This window comes from Hermetia illucens, chromosome 2, assembly GCF_905115235.1.
Source record: "Hermetia illucens chromosome 2, iHerIll2.2.curated.20191125, whole genome shotgun sequence".
NCBI lineage: Eukaryota > Metazoa > Arthropoda > Insecta > Diptera > Stratiomyidae > Hermetia > Hermetia illucens.
The window spans coordinates 7091345-7119204 of NC_051850.1; the positions used below are offsets into that span (position 1 = coordinate 7091345).

Below are 27860 nucleotides of genomic sequence, written 5' to 3' on the forward strand. Positions count from 1 at the left end.
TATTTTGAAACTTCGTTAATACGAAAATTAGCTAAACCCCATAAAAAGATGGATCCCTGTGGTGTTCCACGTTTGGCTTCATTTTCCTCTAATTACCTGTAAGCATCAACAAGCTGCGTCTTACCTACGCAGCTCTTCTATGGAGGCGTTGCATCTGCAAGATTTGGAAAGTTCAGATGAAAATATGAGCTACGCTTTGAGATCATAAAACCATGCATTTATGGCCCCGGACTAAATTCATCCGGTGTACCACCAGGTACGCGTTTAGGGCCATGCGTATTTGTCCTATATGCAAATGGGTTTCATTGATTAGAATGAACATAATCTTAAAAGAATTCTTGGTTTAATGCTCAAAATCTTAAGCTTTAATTGGATTTTATGGAAAATTTGATTTACAGTACAAATCTGGGTTTTGTTATTATTGGGAGAAGGTCGATTTCCGGCTTTGATGGAGTTTATTTTCTGGAATGATAGGTTTACAGCCAGAAAATGGTAACTTTTAATAGCGTCCAGCATTAATTGGCACTAACGAGATTAATAGAAGCTTAAATTTCTCCTTAAGAGGTAAGAGACATTCAAAATTCAGGTCCCAGGTGAGTTTATGGGAAAGTATCTTTTCCAGATCCAGATTCTACACGAATTTATATACATATGAGACTGACGTCCTTCTACGCCACCGTCGTCTCTATACGAATCTTGCAAAGGACGGAGTTATTCAGGCAATCTTTTTAGATCATGGTTCAGATACCCACAATGGTTCGCATAAAGTACCCAAATCTTGCATCAGCCACGTCACTTCGCGTGGATAAGGGAATGCTCGGAGATACGTTATGCACATGCGCGCATCCGGTGATGGGCGCCGTAGGGTATGGTTTCGCATAGGTTCTGCAAATTCAATTCAAAATTTTCCAAATCAAATTCAAAATTTTCCCAACTAATTTCAGACCTTCCCAAATTAACTTGGATTTTTTCGAACCAATTTCAGAATTTCCTACTTCAAATTCATACTTTTCCATTCCAAAACAGGATTCTCCATTTTCTGACCAATCCTAAGGATTTTCCGGTGTCGGGAATAGATATTTCAATATAAATGAAGGGATAATAGGAAGGCCATATAATTTCCACCTCGGGCCCCATTTTTTCGCACAATTTTTACCCTAGGCCCGGACTTTTACTTTATTGAGTTTGAGCAAGCAACCTGAGATTAATACTAGAGAGCAGAAGATAATGCAAGGAACTAGATGAGGTCGCGACGAGGAGGGAAGTGTGGCGTTGAAGGAGCAATTCAATCTTAGAAACATACTACAGAGTGCCATAAAAAGGATCTGGAAGGCATACGATGGGGTACTATTGTTAGTTTGCCGTTTTGAGCAGTGTTTAAATTAACCACGATAAACAAAATAAGGATATGTTAGGTGATGTAAACTCAGGTAGCCAGCCAGCCAGCGGTTGACCTTCCAAAGTAAAGAGCTATTACCTCATTGGTGAATAAGCACTACAGCCACAGGGGTCTTTTCCGCGCTATCATTTCTAACATGGGATTCAGGGAAAGTGGCAACTGAAGACGGACTGGTAGTGAAAGGAAAACAGAATAGCTGGCTGCTCTACTGGAGCTTTTGAGGATGAGACGTCCTCGCAACCTCGAAAGGGGCTTGCGACCGGAAAGGATCAATAGTTGAAATGATGGGCCAGCGATGTGAGCGTATAACCAAGCCATACGAATCTATGGAACCGGCGTTTTCACAATCAAATTGCTGATTGAACCAAGGAATCTCGTTATTGAGATCAACGTCTCTGTGAATAAAAGGACTTTGTAAAGGACAATAGGAAAACCGAAACATCGGAATGAAGTAAGAATACCAAGATTCTCGTAGTAACTTTAAGAAAAGTGCAGGGAGAAGCAAACGGGATTACTACTATAAAAATGAACCCGTAAGGCGCTGTCTACAGGTTATGGTTATGACACGAACCAAAATTCTGAGATAATCCTCATTACCACCTATCACCACCTATGATGCCTAATATGGGCGACCAAAATATAACTACCGACTTCTTATCGCAAAGGGACTGAAATGAGTTCTACTGCTAGAAACAAGGACCCAAAACACAGTGTGTTCCATTGTCCTAGGTTCACGGTCGATAAAAAAGTTTGGACGACGTCTCAACCCAAAAGCCTTGGGTATAAGATGAAGGTTCACGGTCGATAAAAAAGTTTGGACCACGTCTCAGCCCAAAAGCCTAGGGTAAAAGATGAATCGAAAAAGATGCGATCTATTGTGGATGTTTTGTCCTGGATTGCTAGAGATGGTTTCGAGTTTTCTGACTCCATGCACTTAGTGGAGTATATATTTGGTTTTTTAGCCCCTTATTATGTTTCTACACGAAAAAAAAAATATTTTGTTATAATTCGGATGAGAGACCCAAATATTACACAATCACAACAAGGATCACAAAGGTCCGAAGTTAATATTCTGGTCCTTTCCATACCAAAAGAAGCTGTAATATCACTTTAACGTTTATTTCATCGCCAAAGATCCTGTATCGTGGCCTGCTTTATATTGGCTTGGCTGAGTCTGCCATAAGTGAAGTAAGATAGTGAAACCCGGAAATCTTGCCCCTCCTTTTGCACCACTATATTTCTGGCTCTAATAACCCTGATAGTAGACGCAACTCTCTCTGGCATGGGGCATACGCTACTACGCGTCGCAAGATGCGCTCTCGTAACCCGGCGGCCTAACTTTTGGCATCATGTTGGCTGCGAATCCCGGTCCAGAACCAAATGCACCAGTATTGTCCAAGGAAAATTCGCTATATAAAGGGGAAACATGTCCGATTGTATCCACTTTGCCCCCAACATTTCCACCACACTCTCCTCGATCATTAACCACTGCATGCTCAACGCACACTTCCCCACCGAATGGAAAAATGCTCGCATAGTTCCCGTCCCAAAAAAGAACCTCAATCCACTTAATCCTGATAGCTACAGGCCTATCTCCATGCTTTCTTCATCCACCAAAATCTTCGAGCGGATTATCAAATCCCTCATAGACGAGCATTGCACTTCAAACAACACCCTACCCGAGTTCCAATTCGCCAACTGAACTAAACACTCGGTTGAGCACGCACTGCTTGTCCTCAAGACTGATATCCTACTGGGTATCAATCGGAGGACACCCACCATAGCCTGTCTCCTTGACCTAAGGAAAGCTTTCGACTCCGTATGGCAATACAGACTCACGTACAAGCTTTCCGAAATCCTCAACTTCCATCCGCACCTCTGTAAGCTAATTCTTAGCTTTCTAGATGGGCGGAAATCCTCATTCAACATCCAGCAGCACCTTTCCTCGTCCTATACTTGCCCCGCCGGCATTCCCCAGGGTTCAGTACTGTCTGCAACCCTTTTCTCTCTGTTCACCGCAGACATCCCCAAACCACCTCCACACCCGTGTCCCATCCAGATCCTCCAATATGCGGATGACCTAATCATATACACGGCCACCAAAGGCATCTCCCGTGGTAAAGCGCGTCTGAATGCTTATTTGGACGAACTTTACCACTATTTCACCCGATGGAAACTTTCCCTAAATCCCGACAAGTGTGAGACCATCGTCTTCCATGGAGACATGAGAATGACTCCGAAGATGTGGAGTGACACCAGATCACTATCACAATCCACGATCAGCCCATTCCCACTGTTAAAGAAGTCACCTACCTCGGGGTGACAATGAACTCCCGCCCACGAAGGTACTAGGCCGTGCAACTGGTGCCTTCCGGTCCCTGTATCCTATCCTTAAATATCTACAACATCCCAACTCCAAAAAAGTTAAACTGTTTTGCTATAAACAGCTCATCCGCCCACTCCTCATCTTTGGCTTCATTTTCTGGTCCGATTGCTCCCCATCCCAAATGGAGCGACTTCGCCTCAGAGAGCGCAGGATCTTTCGCCACTGCGCCAACATCTTTAAGAACGAGGACCGCTCCAAGTACATTTCCAACCAGATCCTCTATGAATCCTGCCAAACCCCACGCATCGACGCCTTCCTTGCTCGTCTCGCCCTCAACTTCCTGGCCAAGTGCCAATCCCATCCCAATCCTCTTGTCACCAATGCCATGCAGATTGAGATCGTTGAAGATAACCTTCTCGGGACTCATCTGTTTCCCCAGATCCTCCTTTACCTCCAGTCACAGAACCGTCTGTTCGATTCCCTAGGCAGAGTAGTCTTCTACACGGGCAACTTCTCCGACTCCCAATTTTTTAAACCTTCCCATCATTAGCACCCCTCCCAGTTTTTAATTACCATCCCTCCCCCGCACCTCACCCATGTTAAGGTAGTCCCTAAGTTAGCTATAAGTTTATATTTACTCATTATAGGAAATAAAAAATTGTTGTTTTGCACTGATTGTATCCACTTTTCGAAAGGCATGAGAAAGATGCCATCTTAACCATTATGGGTGATCTGCATGCCAAGTAAGGCTCTGACAGCCTCTGACTCTCAACGATTTGTTGACTGCAATAAAAACGATGATAGATTCACAAATTTCAGTAGCTTTCATCGCCTAGTCAATGGAGGTATAGCATCTAACTGAAGGTTAATTGAGGTTAAACTGACCAACGAACTTGATAGACAAGCAGCTTCCTCCAAACTACAAATTTTTAGTTTTCAATGTAAATATATATTTCGGGAGCATCTTACCCCCTTCATCAGTACAAAGCTACTTGGAAGAACCTACTTGTCTATCAATTTTAGGCTAGACTACAAATAGCAGACAATATCTAATCTCTCTGACCAACGAACGTTTAATCAAGATCAATCTCAACAAAATCAGCCTCGACCTTAATTTGACGGTTCTTTACCATCGTTTGCGTCTCGTGGCTTCATCCGCTCGCAGAGGAACAGAGCGTCAATTCCTCAGATTCAATTCGGTTCATTCCCGCGATCTCTCTATCATCCAGCTAAGAAAAAAGTTTCCTGCAGAACATGAAGATCTCATCCAAATTGAGGATATCCGCGATAGATATGGGGCTGCACCATGGTGGAAAAATTGCGAGAGAGTCGTCTTCGATGGTATGGTCACTTAATTTCCGCTAACGAAAATTCACCTGCCAAGATTGGTCTGAACACCGAGATCGAGCGACCAAAACAACGGTGGCTTAATACGCCGGATGGGGATATGAATGCCTCGCGGTTGCATCTAGATCAGGCTTTTGATAAAACAAATTGACGAAATCGATCACGACGAGCCGACCCCGCTTCTGAACATGATAAAGGCTGTCTTACGCACATTTCAACCCCTGACAACATGTCACATTTTTATAATAAATAGGCCAGTTCCAATGCCAATATCCCCATTCGTGAGCAGCAAATATTAAGGTTGAATTTTAAACTCTATTCCTGGAGAAGGTGAGGAGTTCATGGAAGCGGCAGTCCTCCTTCTTCAACCCCTTAAAGAATTGTGGTAGTCTTCTTTGTGGACAGCGCGATGACGATTGCCTTACCAGAAAGCTAATTAATATTACTAAAATAGTTTCCCGAAAACGGCGTAACTTTTTAAAAAGTAGGCGACTGCTATGGAGTTTTTTGGTAAGATAAAAAGCTACGAGCTTCTTTTTCTTCTTCTCATATATCTTTTTTTTCCCCTTCTCCTCCAGGGGTGGGCTTAGCAAATCAACTTTTACCATGGCGATATCAAAATACTGTCCATTTGCAGCACCACGAGTTTTTTAGCTGTCAGTGACCGCCGCGATTTTCCAACAGGGTTTGAGAGAAAGGACCTCCCGCTTCTCCTGTCAACCTCCCTTTACCTCTGCGGGGATAGATTTCAAAATTCAACCCAGGTTCAAAGGGAAAGACGACCGACGCAATGCTTTAAAAGGATTATAAAAGGGGAAATAATTTCCTCCTGCTTCTAACATATTCTTCCTCCTTCTCATGGGCTATGGTTAAAAATTCAAACTTTACCATAAACATGTTAAAAAAATTCAATTTGAGCGAGTTATCATCAGGTTTGAAGAGGGCACACCTCCCCCCTTCCTCATCTACGGATGGGAACTTTCTACCCGGGGGGTAGTGCTCAGAGCTGGCGAGGAGGTAGACGGAGGAACAGTCCTGTCGACTGAATTAAAGTCAAGTAACCAAGGAGAACCTCTTCGTTTTGGCACCGGAAAACACTGCATTCACATTGATTTGCTGATCACGATGCGGTAGGCGAATGCCCCAAGGCTTATATAGGCGATCAGACCCGAACCTGCACGGAGGTTCATCTGAAGTTGCAGCGGCCATGAAACATTACCAGGAGTATACTGGTACCATGAGAACCGGGATAGCCCTTTGAATGCATATGTCTCAGGAGAATTCATGGTTCGTTTACTTTCAGCTCAGTTTCAGCGGCGTTTCAACACGGGTGCCGCATTCCAAATTTCGGTAGTGATTTAAGTAGGTCATGCATCTACCACTCAGCTTGCTTCAGCGGAGCTCTCATTGTGGTTGCAAAGCCAGTCCGTATCGTAAGAAGACCTTAGGATTAGGTCAACACGACAGGTGCTCACGGTAGTCAACCAAGGAGCTAACCCCTCCGAGGAGTTGCTCTGAGGTGGCGAGAAGATAGTCAGGGCAATAACCTTGTAGACTTGATCAACACCAACTAGTCAAATGGAACCTCTACGGGGAAACGGGTAACGCTGCATTCACATTGAATTGCTGACCGGGATATAGTGGGCGAATGTACCAAGGCTTTTGACTTTCACACCCGAGTCTGTCCAGGGACTCCTTTGATATGACTTCTTTGACAAAGCCTCACCAGAGGTTATCTGGTACCGTGAGAACCGGGATAGCCCTCGGAGTTTATATGGCTCTGAAGAATCCATGGGGAATGTGTTCTTGGGGGGGGGCTTTTTGTGGTAGACTCCCTAGTGGGAGCTTCGCGGAGAGAGTCCTTCGGGATTCAAGCGGTTGGTAAAGACTCAAGTGGTTGGTGGAGACTTTAAATGGGTCTTCTAACCATCAGTTTGAATGCTGGGCCCGCAGGTGGTATAAGGTGATACCTTTGAGCTTGTCACAACGGGGATTTGATTGTGGTCATACAATCAATCCGTGTCTTAAGAAGAGTGTGGAGTTAGGCCAACAAGGCCGGCGCTCACGTTAAACCCTCTCCAAGGATGGGGTTGAACATTCAACCAAACATTTTCGATGGAAAAACATGGAAATCTATTGGCTGCTTTCACCAATTAAGATTTCGCTTTTTGGTTAAATTATGCTCAAACCTTACTGTAGACATGCTAGTGTATCGAATTTTTCACCGAACTATCAAATTCGTAGACCCTAAACCCTAGTGCGGAGAGCAAGGGATTCATGGTAAATTTCCATTTGATTTGCTGACGTCCGAATTGATTTGGTTTTTTACCAGATAATAGATAAACTGATTTATCTTTCGATCTATCAATCTATCTGATAAAAGCACATCTTCTCGGTTGGTTAGAGCTGAAGACAATAGAAAGTAATGGAAACACTTCAGCTATGCCAAATGGAATTCATTTTGAAACAGTCACAGTCGCGTCGCTCCCATAAGACTTACATACGAAGAGAAAGTACACGTACTAAATTTCCAAATTATTTTCCAAAATATCTGTTAACTATCCATCCTAAAAAAGATCTTAGCTTCACCTCGACGAATGTCCATTGTGTGCCCGAAAAACATTCTTCATTCGTCACAAGTCTCGCAAGTCTCAGATTAAGATCAAACAACAATCAATCACGATCAAGTCTAGCGTTGTCCCAATTGCTAAGTTTCCTAGAAACAGCACCAAAGCCATGCACTTATCATCTACTCGCAAGTATCTATCAGGTCAGATTTTCTCATTGCGCTGGCTACGCTCGTGCAGTGTCACCCAAAAGAAAAATCTGAAAAGCCCATTTTCATTGTTGGTGGTTCGGCCGGGCGCACATATGTAGCGCGAGGTCATTGAATGGCATAAATACTGGCAGATGGTGTAATCAGATCTCAATAATTTTATTATTATATCATTTTATCCATGGTGAAGTCCAAACAGAATCCATTCAATGGAGACTCTCGGGTGGTTTGAGCAATTCATGGATATTTCTTTTCGTGTATGACCCAATCGATCATGTTCTGAGGTGAATGGAGCACTTGATTATAACACATTATCTGAGCTCAGATTATCTTTTTTCTTGATTAGTATTTAGTATGGATGTTTATTGAAAGAGATGTGGCGCGCTTGCATCCAGCACCTCCGAGAAGATACAATGCGTATCTAACCGTTTGAAAGATTCTTTGAATTCATCTTCTTGGAGATGGCCAGGGTAACATACTGAACTCAATAGCATTCGTCTTTGCCGGGATATGTGAGTGTTGAATGGAGCAGACCAGCCATTGACTGACTGACTTTTGACGTCTCACCTGCATTCTGCACGCCTCCGTTGATACCTAATGTATCTAAGCAGCATCAATCTTCACACCTATGACCACTAGATCACTTCATCCACGATCCAATTAAGCTCGACCCGTTGTTAGTTTTCAAGACAATCAGGTATCGACACCATACATATGCATGCATCCATCCAGCGTGGTGTCAATGGCGAGAAGATGAACAATAACACAAGAAAAGATAGAAAGCATATCAAAGATACTTGCACGAAACCATTGAAAAAATGCTTGACTATTCAAAAAAAGCAGAAAGTGTTGAATCTTTAGATACATCACTCTCAACTTTTTAATGGCAATTTGATGAGAGATGTGTTAATAACAAGTTGAGATTGTTTGGATCGTTGGAAATGTATCTTGGGTTCATTGATTCAAGAAAAAACCGCGCTTGAAAGGAGGATGTCGTAGTTTAGACAGTTTTATGATCGATTATTACCGAGTTCGTCCGTCATAAATGCAAAAGGATTCCGACGATTAGAGAAAAATAGTATAATGACTTGATAATCACGATCAAGCAAAAACGTTGCTAATGATTCATCTCAAGGCCGCATCACTTGGAAAGATAGATATTCGCGATGCCATTGTTTTTCTCCTGGGATTGTATGAGATGATGTGATCTTGGCAGTGATCTTTGCTGAATGGAACGAAAATGTTATTCGTTTGGGAATGCATTGGATGATGCAGACCGTGTTTACTCTGATTTCACATTGAAATGGATATGAAAATACCCAGCGCAACTAATATCTTTGGCATTCCATTCGCATGACTTCGGAATTCATGGTAATGAGGGTGGGCACTTCCCTGGAATTTTTGACCGATCCCTTGACTGCACAGTCATGGATAAAATCAGGCTCAGCATCGATAGGCAGGTCACTCGATCCGAATAGGGGAGGGGTCCACATCCCAGCATCACCAATCTATGAATCTAGGGTGAGAGACGATGCGGTAGGTCCTGCCTTCAGTGGAGCGACCACGTATGCCAGGGTGTCATAAATTTCTTGAGAGTAGCGAACAGGACGATCTTTGAGCGAAACCGGTTCTTTTGCAATTTCCGATTTTGACAGCGTCAAACTGAATGGTTTAGAAAAGGATAACCACCACTTGCCTCGACAAGGACCCGGTTCGGCACATCCGAGACGTCGGCCAAGCAATAGACTTAGTAAGAACATTTAACCAGATCCCTCATACCTAAGGGCGGTCGGGTCTAATTATGCTTCAGTCTAAAGTTGCGTAAGTCGGCAATTCCTTGCACGACCTCCTCGTGGTGATCGCTGGAAACCATCTTCAGACGAACCAAGAGTGTGTAGGGCCGGGCTGGGAGTAAGCCCATCGAACTGAAGAGGATCTGCTTGTCTGCTGGTCATCTGTTAGGGGCAAATACATCTGGCAGGGGGATGGACGGAGATCATCCTCCCTGCACTGGAAAAAGTACTAATAGGAGCCCAAGCCAAGATGGAACCATAACAGGCGATTGTTGAAGTATACAACAGGAAACGCCTGGCAGACGAGCAGAAGACGAAGCTCATCGCTTTGAAATGCAATCGATCTCAAGACGAGGTCCAGCAAGATCACAAGCGGAGCAGAATGGGCAAGAGTTACACGCAAAGGAACATCTAAAGAACTCTCAGGTGGTCCGTGAGTTCCATGTTATAGCCTGGGAAGTCCAATTCTCCAAGGACTTTTTTCGGTTCGTGCGTCGCTTAGATCAGCGATGACTGGGAGGGCGTAAAGCTGAATGTCATCCCTAAGAGAAACGAGATTCCCAGGAGACCGGTCGCTTGCATCTGGCCGAAGATACGCATTGATAAGGACAGGCTCGTCCAATCCCTGCGCCTTCAAATCCCCAAGATTCGCATGGACGACTGGGTTTTATCAAGGAGGAGGAATGCCAGACAAATAGCCAATCTTTTCTACTCCGAATAAACGGAAAGTGCCTGGAGGAACTGAAAAAGATCGACTATAAAGTGCGGTTCGGCTCCAGCTCAACAAAACCGGACGACGACCTAGATCCAAACGACGCCCCCAACGAGCAGATCATGCTAAGGGCAATGCAAATAAATCTGCAGCACTTGAAGTGCGCCTCGGATAATCTTCTTATCTTCTCCTAGAGGAAGACATCGACATCGCACTAATATTGAAGTCTTGGGTAGGAGATCACCGAACCATCAAAGGTCTCCAAAGCAAATATACCTTAATTTACTCTACAGCAGAGGAAACGCTGATCAGGACAGACCTATAGCATGTATCCTCGCGAGGAAGGGTCTGCTTGTTTTTCAGTGTCCGGACTTGAGTTCCAGCGGTCGTAGTCAAACTGGAACAGGCGGCGGCAGAGAAAGTCAATAGTTCCTCGACTTACATGGCTCACGACCGATCAGCACCGCCAGAAGATCTACAACATCTACAAACAGCATAGCAACAAAGAAGGCCAACCTGTTGATAGGCTGCGACGCCAATGCGAGGCATAGGCTTTGGGGCAGCTTGGAAATCAACAAGAGAGGTGAGTCAGTCTTTGATTTCATTATTACCTCAAACCTATCGGTGTGTAATAGGGGCACTACACCAGCTTTCCATTTCCCCAGCTCGGAGAACTGTGACGGTTGGGAGAAGGTCCTTGATATCACTCTAATAACCGACAATGGGATTCTTAGGGTGGAGAAATGGAGAGTGTCTGACCAGGGATCCATCTCAAATCACAGTTGGATACTTTTCAGTCTAAATCTCGCCGCAGAGGTCTCCAAATCCTTCAGAGACCCCAGAAGAATAGACTGAAGAAATTTTGGTCAAGTAATTAAGAGCAAAGTCTTCGCTGCGGAAATTGGCAAGATTTGCACGGCAAAGTAACTGGAACCAAAAGTCGGGGCCCAGGAAAAGGTATTCGATACCGCCTTTAAAGTCCCGTGCCCTGCTAAATACAGCAAGCAGACACTGCCACCGTGGTGGAACGAAGATCTCTCCAGCGTTAGGAACCTGACCAGAGAAATTTTCAATATCTGCTACAGGCATTAATATTGGCAGCCATACAAGGGCTGCCTGAAGAAGTACAAGTCTGCTATCAAGACCGACAAGAGGCGGCCTTGGTTGGACTATTGTCAGAACATCGAAAGTACCAGTGAATCCGTGAGGCTCAGTAAGATTCTTCCCAAGAAACATAAGAACCCATCCTTTCTTAAAAATTCGGAAGGTTCCAGGACGGAATCTTCTGGTGAAACCTTGGGACTGATGGTTGAAACGCACTCTCCCGCCAGCAAGGAGAACTGTGAGTCAGAGCCTTGCTTCGATGTTTTGCGTCCACACTAGCTGTGCGAAACTATCAAATCAGTTATTAGTGGGGATAAAATCGGCTGAGCTCTAAACAACTCCTCCGCATATAAATCTCCGGGCCCAGATGGCATAATGCCAGTCATGCTACAGAAGTAACAGGATAGGATTGTGTCGTGGTTTGTTAAGATCTACCAGAACCGCATCTCTTTAGGATACATATCACAGTCCTGGAGACGCGCACGAGTAGTTTTCCTACAAAAAGCGGGCAGGCGCGGTCATGAGTCCCCAGGGGACTTTCGACTAATCAGCCTCACCTCTTTCGTGCTGAAGACCCTACAATTCGCATTGCCGAAACTGCAAAGAAGGAAGGGAAAACCTCATTCACTTTCTCTGCGATTGCTCAGCTCTAGCTAGAGTCAGGCTACGGATACTGTGTAAACCATTCCTTGAGGACCTCAGGAAGATTTCTAGCCGCAAGGTGGGAGACTATGAATGCCTCGGGCTGCCCCCTTGCTCCCAAAACAGCCAATTGGGCTCCTCGGAGCGGCCAATGATACGTACCTATCTACCGCTCACACCTAAGACGGGTCATCAGAACACCCTTTGGCTTTTACGAGTTTCCATTTATGACATTGCACGGAATGCAATGCAAACGTTCTAGCAATTTATCGACGAGGCTTTATGAGGTTTGAACTGCTACGAGTGAACGTAGAGTTCTCTGACTCATGTTTTTCGGCATGATGGAGGGCGAGCGCTAAGAGGGGCGCCACATTCGCACCAGAAGCTGCATCTACTGTTAGACCCAGAACTCAGGTCCTGTAGATGGGTTCAAGGAGCTTCAGTTAAGGTGTTAAACGTAGTTGAGAAACGTTCTTCTATATTTTCTTGCGGTTAGTCTAGCCGCATCAACTTCCATAATTTTCTGCATATCCTTGTGGAACTCCTCGACGTCTTCTGAAAGTGCGTTGAGCTCACTCCCACAGGCATTGGCAAAGTAATTAAAAATTCCATATTAATTTGGAACAAGCGAAGGTCCCAGACGGTCTACTGACAATGCACTTTAAGGAGGAGGTAACCACTACGCTTTCGATAAAGAGCGACTATAGAAATTAAGCTTCACCAGTTCTCCGTATGGTCGCCCTACACCAACGTTTCCAAATGTAGTGATATCGATCCAGACGAGGGCGAAACGTGTGATGTAGTGTACTCACTACATCTTACTAGATGTCCAGGAGTACTGTTGGCAGACCGTGGATCGTGAGGTATCCCATTTGAACAGATAGCGGAAAAACTATCCTACCACAGCTTACTCTCGGTGAGTATAAAAAGAAGTTGATGGTCGCGTTTTGGATTTTGCACTTAGACCAGTACGGAGCCAAATCTCATTCCTCTTATGGAAAGGTCTCCCCAAAAACACTTGAAATTGCAGGAAGCACTCAACAAAGAGATGGTTATTTTATATAAAAAAGGGTAAGAAAATTTCTCGGAAGCTGGAATACCAATACCCTGCAGCTTATAGTTGCAAAGATCCGTAGGTAAACTTCTGGAAGGCGATCGCCTACGAAATGATCACTCCCAAGATGAACACGAGAAATGATGAGGTCTTGTGGTATGTTATCTACAAAGGGATAGGGGGTTAGGAATAGGGTTTAGGAACACTTGCTTCCGCGGAAAACACAAAAACCCCCCAAAGTTTGTAAAACTTGGCCAGGAATAAGATAGAGAAGCTAATGCGTCCCTATCTAACACACCAGAACGAAGTTGTAAGCCGGCATACGCTATGTTGTCAATTGGTCGGAACCTAATGAACGTTTGGCCCCACGTTAAACGCAGAGGAGTATTCCAAAAACCCAAAAAAAGAAGCAAAATTGTTCGTGAAAGTCCCTTCACATTATTGCAGCTCCTGAAGTAACCCATCGACAGGAATTTGCACGCCTATGTGCTAACTAGGCTGAGAATGCAAGGAGGAGATCCTTTTGGACACTTTGTCTATTGTCCTACCCAACCCTGGCTCCCGCAGAACTCACACTACATTTATAGCCGGTGGATGCCACACAAGGGTAGAGACTTCAAAAGCCACGCCTCCATAAGATTAGAAGCAGGGGAAATATAGTCGTGATTCCTCCCTTTTAATCCATCCTTGATCTTCTCTCTTGATCACAGCACATCGGTCTGAGTTTACCGGTTCAAGGAACGCAACCAAACCAGTACAACCTATCGAATGATTTCTGTCTGCGAGGAACCATGGAAAAACTATATGAATATGGCCATCATCGGCCGACTTTGATAGCATAGCCAGGGTAAAACTGAACACGGCCATGGGAGAATTTGGTATTCCGACCAAATTGATAAGACTAGCTTGGATGGCCTCGACCAATGTGCGAGGTCAAGTTGAAGCAGCAGGATCACTTGCGAGACCATTTAACATCAAAAACAGTCTAAGACAAAAGGATACCCTATTATGCGTCCTCTTTTACCTGCCCCTGGAAAAAGCGATGCGAGATGTAGATGTTAATACAAGAGGCAGCACCCTCTTGAAGTCCATCCAACTACTAGGATATGCTGACGATATAGACATTCTTACTTTGGCATACAACCACGAAGCTGAAAGTGGAAAATAGAAAAAAAACACCGGCTCGACCGCGACCGTGGAGTCGGAAAACTCGAAACCCGAGCACCGTGGTCCAGAGAAATATTTCACGATGGATCGTACCCTCAATCAATGGAGGCCTTTGTGGTCCCCAGTCTACGTACCTAATATAATGAAAATAAAGAGAAGAAAATGAACAGAATATAAAAACGGTCATATAGAACTCCCTCCCCCTAAAAAACGTATCCCTCAGTTTTCTGACAGGACACAGTGCCAATACTATGGCTTGAGAACGTAGGAAGCACCACATTCCCAGCAGAAGTGCCACTGGTACACCGGTTCATGACAGTTTCAGCGACTACGTGAGTGGCTAGTTCCACGTCAGCTTTCAGCCCTGACTCTTCCGAGAATCCATTGTCGGCCCCAGGAGACAGTTCTTCTAGGCGACGTTGAAGAGCTCCAGTTGAGGCATTTCAAGCAACTAACAAAAGTCGTTCTAAAGTTTCCTCCTTCTTCAATGGCCTTAGCCGGCTCAACTCATGCACTGCCATCGCCCGGAAGTAAATCTAGCCTCACCGTTTCATCGAACTTCCCTTCTCTAAGTGGATGCTCCAAGCGCTCCACAATCTTCTGCACCTCCTCATCGCAATGTTCGCAGTCCTCTGAAGGTGGTGTTTTCTCCGTAGGACTAACTACGTCAATATTGATAATTTCGAGAAAAGGAGCGAAATTCGTGACCACTGGGATCGGAACAGGATTTGAGCTGCCAATTGGAATAGAGGTTAGGGGGCTGGGTGCCAGGAAAATTGCTGAAGTTTGGAGGAATCTTGGGGAAAACTTGAAACGCTTGTACCTCGGTTAATATTGAGAATTTCAAGAAAAGGAGCGTAATTCGTGACCACTCGGGTCGGAAGGGGGTTTAAGCTGCCAATTGGAATAGAGGTTAGGGGGCTGGGTGACAAGAAAATTGTTGAAGCTTGGAGGAATCTTGGGGAAAACTTGAAACGCTTGTTCCTCTGTTAATATTGAGAATTTCGAGAAAAGGACCTGGGAGGGTTTGAGCTGCCAATTGGAATAGAGGCTTAGGGTTCTGGGTGTCAGGGAGATTGTTGAAATTTTGAGGAATCTTGGTAAAAATTTTAAACGCCTGTACCTCCGTTAATATTGAGAATTTCGAGAAAAAATCCAGTTCTAACACTGGATCCTGGAAACGCATAGCTACCTTCAGGTCCTGGAGATTAAAGCTGCCGGTATGAAAGTTAATACCACTCCAGAAGTCGATGGTAAACGACCAAAAGGCAAGCCGAACCAACGGTCGTTTGACATACCGAATGGGGATTCGAAAAACTCGACATTGCATCCAGATTAGGCATTTGATAGATCCAAATGGTGAAGCCGATTACGACGAGCCGACCCCGCTTGTGAACGGGACAAAGGCTGAAGAAGAAGAAGATTCCAGAACCTGATGGTGCTGCGGTTATGTCCTCTTTTTGGAGGGATCCTACCATATAGTCACAAGAGTCCAGGAGCTATCACTTCGTCTTTACGGAGCAGAAAAAATTATTTAAAATTTCCATTAACCGAACTCCGAAGAGCGCTCTTCAGAAGCTCAGATGGCGATAGATTTTTATAGTCGAAAAGGTCGGTGGATCAGAAGGCTTCTGAAAGCCATCCATTTACGAAAAGTTTTGTCTGAAGACGAACATATGAAAGGCTAAGCTCTTAAGGCACACTACCCAGGAAAGGGTCTCTACTTTACTCCATAAGGCAAGATCGGGATGAGGCCTAAGGACACTTACTTGTCAGGAAAAAATCTGTAACCTAAAGTCTATCTGTCACCTCGACATGAAGTTGGGGCAGGGATAGGCTAACTTCCTAAGGTTCAATTGGTTTCAATCTAACGAATGAAGGACCTTGAATCTAACGAATGTTTGACCCCACATTGGGCGCCAACTTGGTCGTCGTCAACTAAGAGGGTAGAGCTATTCCAAAAACCAAAAGAAAGTGGCGAAATTGATCCTGAAGCTCCACCCACATTAGTGTAGCTCCCCTGAAGTGTCTCGACGACACGCGTATGTATGCCTCTCCGCTAAACATGCTGGAAAGGTGGGGATGGGGTTGTTTTTGAACACTTCAGTCCCATAATTGACATTTGCTTGTCGAGAATATTCAGCTCTTTCATTCCAACAGAATCCAGTTCTCTACTCCAATTACCTCCCCTTCCCGATACAAAATCCGCTCACCATCTTGCCCGAACCGTAAAAATTGCAATAAAAAAATTATGAATATTTACACAGCATTTAATTTCTTAGCAGCGCATCAATACCGTTTTGCGGTGCAGAGAGTCAATAAACAAGTACTTGGAAGCCGCTATTTCACACCCTAATAATTTCCCTCATAAAATCCGCGGTTCTTTGAGTAATTTCTTCGAAAATATTCCGGCATTGATGGATAATGGTGAGAAGTCTCGGAGAGTCCATCGTGCGCCTACAGTTCTTTTGGCACTCACTTTCCACGCTTGTAACTGGTAAACTTGCAAGCAAGTCTTCATCGCCTGATAAGCCCCAGCAGAAAGCCGAAGAAAAGATACTATATCTATCCACACTAGAGTGCATCATTAAAAACGAATGTATTTATCTAATCTCTTTAATTCAACTTAAGCACTTGTTGCTTTGTTTTCATTCCATTCAATTCTTTTCAACTCTCTCCAGCGCTGCTCAGCCACTCTGAAAAACTCACTATCAGAAGCGGCCCCAAGACGGTACCTTGCGGTACACGCGATGCCAATTGATCTGAAAATTGATCGCGTTACAATTCGATTGTGATTTTTACCTTTCACGCTTTTATGCACAAGAGCTGGTGTTGCTAAAACGAAATCCATTCAATTGGTTGAGGTCAATTTCAGTAGCATTTTTCGCGGCTCCGCGCACTCGGCCCAGCTTGCAGACTTACAGCATCTTAGGCTCTTGAGTGATTACAAGCAAGTATTGATCCGTTTGGATTTTCATCGCGCTCAAGTGAAAGTTGGACCGAGTTTTTCACTGCTTGCAATTATGATGTAATTTTTTCAAGAAAAGTTATCTCGGGATCTTTTTGTTTTCTTTGGGGGTTTTTTTTTTCGGTGTCTCGTAAGCATTGTGTACCGCTGGAGTCAGCCAGTGCCTACCAGTCGATGCTAACTGGGCCAATTCCGCGGGTATGCACCACCAGCGATAAGTAAGTCAGTTTAATCAAATTATGGAATTCGCTTTACTGCTACGAAAAAGGTATTCCATTCAGGCGGCCTCAATGGGTTCAATGGACTTTTTTCGGACAATTTTGTTTTATATTTCACCCGGTGCACATTAAGCGTAATAGTACAAATTCGAGTGAAATTAAACAACGGCAATAACCCAAAAGATACAAGTGAGTATGTGTGGAGGTAATTTGCAATCGGAATTGAGACTTTTTAGGTTTTCCTCTTCTTTTCCGAGTCGGGTTTCGGGTTTGCTTTACAATCAATTTAACTTGCGGTTTATCATAATTTAGAAGAGATAGTGCAGAAAACAGTTCAGATGTGTAATGATGAGTACCGGTTTCACGTGTTTTTCAAGGGAATAGCGGATGCAATATGTAGGTGAACAGTAGCGTGAACTTCCACTGAAGTAGCTTTGAGAACAGACCATGAACTAGATCAAAGGATGAAGAATAAAAAGGTGCCAAATAAGATTAAAATAATAAAACTATGCGTCTTGGTCCGGTGTAGAACTTCTGGTACAAAAAGCTCACCAGTAGACATGGTCGGTTGGCATCCAGCATAAATCAGGACATGAGTCGGCCGGAGAGATTCCCACCCTTCCTCACTGCGGGGATTACCTACCTTATACCTAAAAAGGACACGAGGTAGGCCCCCGCAGACACAAGACCGATTACTTGCCTACCAACCCTCTACAAATTCATAACGTCCATCCTTAGTGGAAGGCTCAATGTCCACCTCAAGGCCAACAGCGGTAGTTGTAGGACAACCAACCAGAGGCCAAAGAAACCTCTTTAGTTTTTATATCGCTTATGCCAAGGTTCTCGACAACGGCCCGCATACCTGGCTAATCCATGTCCTGTCTGTATCGCATTGATTCGAAAATAATAAAATTTTTGGGGACAAGCTATGACCGAGACAGACTTCCACAAGTGCCTAGGAATTCTGCAAGGAACCCATGCTCGAGTTGTTGATCTGAAGGATGTGGAGCCCAGCAGCGTTAACAGCATTCGAACTCCCAGCCAATTAATTCGCGGAATGAGGCAATTGGGTGGGAGCAAGATCGACGATGATTTGCTGAAATCGCTCTGACTCCCGGAGGGCACCCAGGCTGTCCCCGCGTGCGTCTCCGGTCCTTTGGAGGCACCGATAGGGTGCGCGACGTGTATGCGCGCCCGACCATAGCAGCCCGTTCAGCAGCCTTCTGGCGAAGTTGGCGAGTCGAAGCGCGAGATGGCCGCATTAGTGGCCAGTATGGCTGAAATGAGGGCGACACTGGACGCTCAGCGTTCGGGCGGCAGGTCCCGAGCTCGCTCGCGGTCACTCACCAAAGACTAGAAGAAAGAAGCGGATGGAAAATGGAAAAGAATTTAATTTGTGACTTGAATTGAAAATGAAAAATATTCCAACTATTTCCATTAAAAGTGGAGTCAGGTTTCAGCGAAACTGAAAGATTTAAGCCAGCCAATATGGAAATTGTTAGTGTCGATAGCATCAGGTCAGGCTTCAGATAGAATTCACCGTTCTGAAAGCAAAAGATTTAAACCAGTAACTTAGTTTATAAACATTAAAATCGCTTAAGAAAACTTCCCTAAAAACAAAAGATTTAAGCCAGTAACTCGATTTGAAGGATCTGACAAAGGAAGATTCTCTAAAAAGCCAGAGGTGAAGCCCAAGACCAAGGTGTAACTACCATGGCAAAGGCTAAATAGTCATAGGGATTAAGATGTGACCGCGGACGGTAAACTCTGGGTACCAGACGACCGCCAGTTTCAACTAGCCTTGCTTCAGCAAAAGCAGACTCTACTGAGATTTATGGATTTAATTTCCCCAGTAAAACAAAGGTCATGACAGCCAGTTATGATAAAACAGAACAAAAAAAAGCAAAAATTCAATTTCACTCGTGGCAATCCAAACCTGAGTGAGGGAATCCCGACCTCGTTGAAGGAGAGCCCGAGAAACGTCCCGAGACAAGCCCCTGCTAGGCCTATTAGCTCTGATGAAGGGAAGAGGTAGTTCCCGAAATATCGGCATTTGCAGGATTAAAAAATATCACCAGCGAACAGGAAAAAAGCAACTATTAATTATTTCAAATGCCCAACCTGTCGGTAATCCTGGCCCCAGGCATCAGTCAGTGCCAACTGCTGATGCTGAATCCTTACGCAAGGGAAAGCATCTGCCTTCGGGCGAAAAAAGCCTCCAGACAAAATACCTCCGGGCAAACCGCCTTCAAACAAACCACAACCCCCGGGTTGTGCCAAGGTTATGAGAAAAGCAACGTCCAAGGCATCAACGGCTAAAGTCAAACGTCAACTCCTCGGCAGACTACAGCTAAAGCCTCATTTGGCCCCAAGGCGATAGCAACCGATGAAAGCATCTTATATGACGACACTAATCCATCCAGTGACGATCCAGTGAACATCTTTGGAGGAAGCTCCTCTTTTTTTAATGAGGGTAGGTGACTATGGGGTTGCTCTTCATCTTTGGTGGGGCATAGCACCATCGTCCGGGGTTACCTGAAACACGCTTCAGCCACCCTCACGACTTCCCGAGACGCTCGCACTCCTCCTCTACTTTTCTACGCCAAGTGCTCATGAGGCGAACCACTCGTCGGCCATCTTGGGGGAGTGGATTCCTCTATCCACTACCAAAATTCTCTCTTGTCACGGCGTACACTACACTGAACTTCTCGGGCTTTCGTTCGGTATTAGAGTTTGAGCGCGCCACGCTCACCATCTATCTTCAGGAGAACCTCCACCCCCTCCGTTTATAGATCCGCTTCCACGACTTTGCAGTCAGCCAGATCTTATAACGGCCTTTCGGGACGTGGCCAACTACCAACTTCAACTCCCGAGAAAAGAGCATTTTTGATGGCGACCCAATGCTCAATAATATTCTCGGGAGCATAACGCAATAGCTCTGCAGCTCGATCAGCAAGATAGCTCTCCCACTATCGAACGACAGCTGGGTCGTCCAAGTGGTTGACGTTAAACTTATAGAATCGCAGTTCCCCAACCCTGGGAGAAGGGGCTGCAGGATGCCACACGCAAGCGAACACAAGCGTCCATAATGGTGGTTATTACTTTCGAGGCCGATGTCTGACTCTCGCTATCATTGTCGAGGAGCGTGCGGATATTCCAGAAACCAATTATATTCGTTCGTTATTTTGTTAGCGAAAGGTCTTCGACGTGAGGTCAGTCTCTAACCGAGGCATTGTTGACGTTTTGGGAACAGTAGAGACTAGAATTATGGACTACCCCCCGCCCCCTACGCCGTCAAAGAAGAAGTCTAGAATCGTTTGTCACATTACTTTGGGCTGGTCCTTCCGCTCTCCCGCCTTGGCGTGCCTTGAGGTTAGTAAAGTACTTTTACCGACGAAACGGGAGAGGGGCAAAGGAACTGTTATTTCAAGAAACCCCCTATAATCCATCCCCCTCTACCGGTCAAAATCTATCTTCTTCGCAACAAAGAGAACCCGAACGTAAAGACCAATACGACTCCACCTCACCCATGGCCGCATCTCCTCGATAATAATCAAATGATCGTCGATCGATATGGGACGAAGGATCGGGATTCTATTTTTAATGAAGAAGCTAAAATCACGAGCACAATATGCCCAGCCTGCTTTGCACCTGTTCAACTGTGCGTCCGGCAATAAATGCCGCAACATCATCTGCATAACCGACTAGCCATGATTCCTTTGACAGGTCCAGTCTTAGTATTCTTGAAGCAAGGATATGGAGCAGCCATGTCGAAAATCAAAAACAAAAGTTCCCCGAAGCGCAGGACACCATTGTTGCTGAAACGCCCCGATATTTAGGCGAACGTTGATAGAATAACCGAAGATAACGCCGATGAGCTATTAGCAACTTCAAGGAATATTGCCGGTGACAATACCCCTGGACTACCAAATAGAAATAATGTGCTGAATCTCACTTGCCAAGATTGGTCTGAAGATCGAAGTCGATGGTAGACGACCAAAAGGCAGACCGAAACAACGATAGCTTGATATGCTGGATGGGGATTTAAGAACCAAATGGCAAAACGAGGTTGTCCGAATAGCTCAGTGGTTAGAGTACTGAGCTATTGTAGCTGAAGATTTTCACTGTTGGCAGAATTGTAATCGTGACCGAATGTCAAATACCAGTCGACCCAGCTGCGAATATGAGAGTCATATCAGGGCAACAATTTCGCAATGGTGAACACATTGCCCCTAAACTGTGCTGTAGTGTACTGTTACGGTCTTGAAGAAAGTGCTCTAACACTGCTCTAACCTACTTACGACAACAATATTTCCAAATTTCCAGATAAACATCGCATGTCAGTGAATTTTATAATTCCAAACTTTATCTTTCAGGACCCCATGCTTACCCTTCAAAGCAGATGAAACCACTTCGTCATGCGCTTATGAAGGGGGTCGGGCAAGGTCATTCGGGGAAAATTCAAACCCATGGTGATTTCTGAGGGATACCCTCGTTCTCCCTAATTTCCTTTAAGTCTCTTTTTTCCCCTCCTTCCCGAGAAAACTCCAGGATCGTCTCCTCGCCCAATTCTTTCTTTCAAGACCTAACTCTAATCTGGAATCTAAGCATTGAATCACTCGACAGTGCCTACTCTGTTTCTATACTTAAACTAATTGAGCAGCATTTATTTGGGGCCGCTTTTGTGAGTATCTTCCAAACAAGGTCGTAGGAGAAAATCCAGGCTCTAAGTTAAAGTTCATAAAATTGAATTATCGATGTAAGTCTCCCCCTTACCTGCATGCCTAGAAGGAGTCACCCCCTTCCCTCTTGATCGCCTTGTCTCTAAGCAATCTGGGTTAATTGTTAGCTCTTACTTTTTGAAAAATTGCGCGATTTTCTCCCCTTCACCGGACTAAGCACCAATTTATATTTTCTAAAGTTAACAACTGTGTAACAAACATAGCTTTAGCTACACCCGGGGAGGAGAACTGAGTTCAATATCGCAATTTTCGCGTCCAAAGTGCATCCTCGCGGAAGAGGGCCTCTGGAATTAGGAATTGATTGAAATAAAGTTGTAATAAGGGAGCCCGCCTAAGCTTGTCCAAGGACCCGGATTTCTTCTTGACGGCCCTGTGTACATTCTTCTAACTACGAAGGTCAGTCCAATAACAAATAGTGGTAAATGTGCCGAAGGACCGCCTGAGCCTTTCTATTCCACTGCCTCACTTCACCACTTTTCCTTGTCCTTGACGATTCGTCTCTTTTCAAAACGGGGTCAACTCGTTTAGACCGGATTCGCCACTTCTCCCAATTGAAAGCTTGGTTCTGGCAGAATTAAAAGGTTTTGAAATTAGGTCAGCCTTTAGGTCATGCTCCAACCAATCTTAACTAGCAAGCTATAATCAGAGTGAATAACGTGACCATACTACTGCTTTATTTGCAAATTTTCCTCGGTGAGTGCAGTATTTCTGACTGGATTGCATTGCATTTTTGCCACCACCCCCAACGAATCTAAGCTCATAATCTTTGGTGGATGCCCAATATTCGGATCCATAGACAGTGACCAGACCCATGACCCTCCGATAGATTTTGGATTTGAGGCATCTGTGATTAGGGGCAACGCTTTTTGGAAAACAGTGCAAAAGGCAGATGGACTACGTGACCCTTCGGAAACTTAGATTAGTCGTTGGACATGTTGTCCGTCCAACAACAACTTTGAGTGATTATTTCCTTACCCAGCTTCTAAAAGGCCATGGAGGTTTTAAGGTTTACCTTCACTAGTTCGGTAAAACACGATGTCCTGACTGTGTTTTCTAAAGTGGATGGTGGAAGAAGATGATCACAAGTTTTTACTTGGTGAAGGTGGGACAGGATTTGTCAACCGTTATATGCAGACGCAGAAGGCTCCCTTTAGAGAACATTCAAAATAAAGAAGAGATGCTGAGAGGCCCTGCCAAATAGATCAGTGTTGCATATTACTTTTTGATCCTTCTTCCTGCGAGGAAGGTTTAGTGCGACCGGTAGAAGGTTTTTGAACCGACAACTTCCCTTTCTACCTACTTGCCTGCTTTTAAGGCTTCCTAGCGCGGAAAAGCGAGAAAGCTAGCCTAAAGTAGTCTGTCAAATGGTTCTAAGTTGACTCGCTGATGACGAGAAGGTGTTGACTTGGTAGTTCCATGGGTTATTGGTGTTCCAATACTCAATCCCTTTCAAAACGTATTCACATAAACTGTCAACAAAAATGTATTGAAGAGCTGAAAGTTGGATGTCCCGCATGACAGTATTCATGACAAGGGTAAACAAGAGTAGCGGAAAGGCGCTTCCGCAATTGAAAATCTCCCCTTTGGACCACCCTAAATTATTGGGCCCCAGCGGGTGAGTTTTTCTGGCACTAAATGTTATTTCCGTGCTGACAAGATGAATCGGTCGAACTGAAAAAATGAACGAGCAACTTCTCTTTTATTCTTGGGATTGAGGGAGCTCTTTCTCTATGCCAAGAAGTGGACATCTTCCTCCGGTTCTATGAGAAGTCAATTCGATCTACTGACTCCCTCAAACTCAGTTACAAGAATCTTATGTTGATCCGTTAATAACCAAATCGCGGTTTAGACGTACTTAAGTGTTCTCATAGTTTGCATACTTTGCCAAACCAAGTCAGTGATGTCTCCAGCAAACATTTTTGTGCAGATTTTACCAAAGTGTTTACTGGAGACATCACTGACTAAGTACTAAATTCCAAAGTATATCTCTGACATGATCAACCAAATGACAAAATGGCATCCGAATTCCCTGCTAACTGCGGAATCCTTGAGCTCAATAGAAATTGGATCCTGAGTTTTTTCTGAACTGATTAGCAATAAGATACCTAACCTCGGCAGCAAACCGATTAGGGCAAGAATTGTCGGTGGATGGGTACTAAAAAACCCATTCAGGAAGTGCACCCCATTCGTACTGATCAGCGTCCGAGATTTCAATTCCCCTTGGAGATTCTTGCTTGCAGCTGAAAAGTTCATGGTTCCTGTCTTCCATAATGGCGATCTTAGGGTAGCTCTAGGAAGAAACTTGTTCTTCCTACATCGAACAGGGACCAATGGTAACGGCCGAAGTCACCTGGTGGCAGACTTCCTTTGCGCTATTCATATCACCACGGCAAGGTAGCACCTGATGAGTATACTCCAGAGGTATACTGCCTAAAAAAATGTATTCGAAAGGCCGGACAAACTGAAATTCAGCTGACACGTAGATTAATCTACTTTCCCTCCATTTCTTCCAAGATTTCCTAACAGGCCGAGTTGGCAAACTCTGGTTTAACCTCATCAACCTTAGATAGAACTTCTTTATAATCAGGCGTAGAATCACTGGAGAATCTAGTGCATATCCCTCTAATCCCAGTGCAGGCATTCATTATACTTGTCAGTATTGCTTACAAGAGTTAGTTTCACCAGTGTTGGTAAAGCCAACCATACTTCCTAAAATTGAAGCAGCTTCGTTTCTTGATGGTGAAAATGAAGACATTGTTCCGTTTCAGGCTTCTCCCAGGTTTCAGGAGCTCGGCAATCATAGCAAAACTTGACAAGAATCTTTGCTTTTGCTGACAACTGAAGGGTCGACCAAGCGATCTGCAGCCTAAGGTTCAGCTCCTGATAAAGCCAAGTGTGGTTTTCTTTTCGAGTAGGATTCAAAAATTTTGGATCCTTCTCATCATGAATCGAAAGCAGACAACCAAGAATCAACTGGTTTCTTTCAATATTTCGCTCGGTTAGAAGTGGTAATTCGGCTACACCAAAGTTTGTACATCAATTACACAAAAAAGGATCCTTTTAAAATGGACAGGAATTGCAGGACATTAACCATTTAATGAAATGTGTTTGTTAGATAACCGTTCGTGTGGATTATTGGCAACACTCAATAGTTATATTTTTCTCGTTTGAATTCAAAAACACATAAAACACTCCCAATATCCTTAACATCCTTAACAACCTTATCTAACAATGTCATACTAAAAAACTGCACATACCTCCTCCCAGCGTAGCTGCACTTTGATGTTTCGTAGCATTTCCTGTTGTCGTTGTAGAATTCAGCACTCCGCCCATTACTCCATACTTGATCGGCTTAAAATGGAAAAACGACGGTGAATATCCTGAACCGGCACGACTCAGCGAACTAAATTGCTCCTCACGATCTTCCACATATAATCCTTCCTTTCCCATAGCAGCCAGCTGCCTTCCTTTCGGCATGAACATCACTAAGAACACTGTGGCCGATGTAGCTACCAAGCCAAAGGCCAAACATGCATCCTTATGACGATCGGCCACAATCAATCCACATAGTGTCCATCCAAGCCAGATTGGTATCGAACCACCAATAGCCAATCCAATATACGTCGCTTCACGATAATTATCCCGAATACCGCGCGATTTAATTGCCAAGATCGCCACGAATATGATCAGAAAAATGATATAGATCATGGAAAGTAAAAGTTCGGAAAATTGAGTTTTACACAAGGGTATGGTGGCTGAAATTCGCGTGAGATCGCTGGAGGTGATCAGTCCCAGCGTTGAGAATTTATTAGTCACGGTAGCGTGATGCGAACCAATCCTGATTGTATGTATATCAGGCGGTTCGGTTACTAGCCATTGCGTTCCGATCGCAACTTGGATGAGAACCGCGAAGAGCAGGAGTAATCCTTGATATGGAGCTGGAAGATAGACGCCTCCATTCAGGCTAATTAGGAAGACACATTTGACGAGAAGCGCAGCAAACACCAGAGCGAAAGCGACTCCGGCACCGAATCGTATGATCGCGCATGAAACCACTGTCGGGGTGGCTGTAAGGAGAGCACCGATCCCTGCACAGGCGAACAATCCTAGAAGAAGCATTTGCCCGAGGAACAAGTGTCGTCGTGACGGTGATGTTCGCCAGGCCTTAAATAAGACAAAGATCTCGAACGCGGTCATTAAGATCATTGCTAGGCAAGCGATTACTAATAGAGGAACTACCCATGGCTCCTTTCGCAGACCCGTCTGTGCGGAGGCATTGGCAGCCGGTGAAGCTGTCGATTCGTTCTCCGTAGGTGGAGTCCTGGCTGCCAAGATCAGTATAGGGCGTACCGTAGACGATCTTATCAAACCACTCTTTTCATCTTCGGTCGTCGATGACGGAATTACGAAAAATTCCGTAGACATTTCAATCAAACGATCAGCCTTCAACATACTATGATTGCCACCGTTGTTGGTGCCTATACCATTGTCGATATGGTGGTAGTTTCCGTCATAGGCATCGTCATTGCGCCGAAGCTGCTGCATCAACGAATCCCGGACACTATCGCGATCATGTTGTTGTTCACGATCGCCAAAGCGCTCAACGTCGCCGGTAACCGGTATAACAACATCCGATGGTATGTTATTACTATTTAGCAGGTGATGATCATGGTGATTATAATCATTGTCAAGATCACTTTTATCCAATAAACTTGTACCGTTCGCGGGGACATCACTGTAGGGATTCAGATACCTCGGGCGACCATCGGCGCTGGTAACTGAGGAGGGCGCCGATAATGATTTATGAACATAATCAAGATCACTATGATTATTTTGACTATTATTACTAGTAGCACTATTATTTAAATTATCTACGGGATTTTTATTATTATGAATATTATGTACACTTGATGATCCTCCCGCTAGGGTGGGTGACGTGCTCCCATTAATGCTGGCCGTTAGAACAGATAAAGTTTGTCTATGTCGCGGCGAAATACGATCACCGAACTTAGGTTGAGTGGGTGACTGACCGGGAAAATTTAGATTTGTACCTACAGTTAGAACATTATAATCGTTACACGATATCGCATCTATCAGAAAACTACAAATAACGATCATTCGAAATACTCGTATGGTACAAACACTAGTCAGCACTGAAGCCGACCGTTTCGGCCGACGTGCCATGCCTAACTGATCGATAGAATTCCCGACGCGATAGTATAATTCGCGGAGTCGTCATCAGCACGGCATTCACTCGAAAACTGACTGACTCCAACATTGGACTGGTCCTCATCAACCCAACCATCATATGCGAAGGTGAACTTTTCTGCAGGGCTCCACATATGCTGCTTGTGCTCCAAGCATAAACAAAGATTTCGTTTCTCTTTAATAAACCTCTCAAGCTCAGACATCTTAAAATATCTGCAAAGCCACAGAGATACTCCCTCTTCTCTTAAGCTTTCTTCGAGTATCTTGAAGACCAACTCGGCTCTAAGACCAGCGGACTCCCAATCTTCGCTCTGCTAACCACAAGTCTCACTTTCTGTAGAATGATCATGTCGTAGAAGATTAACAGTGACGTCACTGATATAAGATTCCTGCAAGAAACGAAG

At 44.5% G+C, this 27860-nt stretch overlaps 1 protein-coding gene across 4 annotated transcripts in view; it reads right to left on the bottom strand.

Moving 5' to 3' along the window:
- Positions 1-27513, bottom strand: part of LOC119649740 — a 117528-nt gene extending 90015 nt beyond the window's left edge. For all 4 annotated transcript variants that reach the window (XM_038052023.1, XM_038052022.1, XM_038052026.1 and 1 more), the window contains exon 1: positions 25506-27513. In XM_038052023.1, the coding sequence (XP_037907951.1) occupies positions 25506-27432 (1927 nt within the window). In that variant the 5' untranslated portion in view covers positions 27433-27513. The remainder of the gene's footprint in view (positions 1-25505) is intronic.
- Positions 27514-27860: the final 347 nt, after the last annotated feature.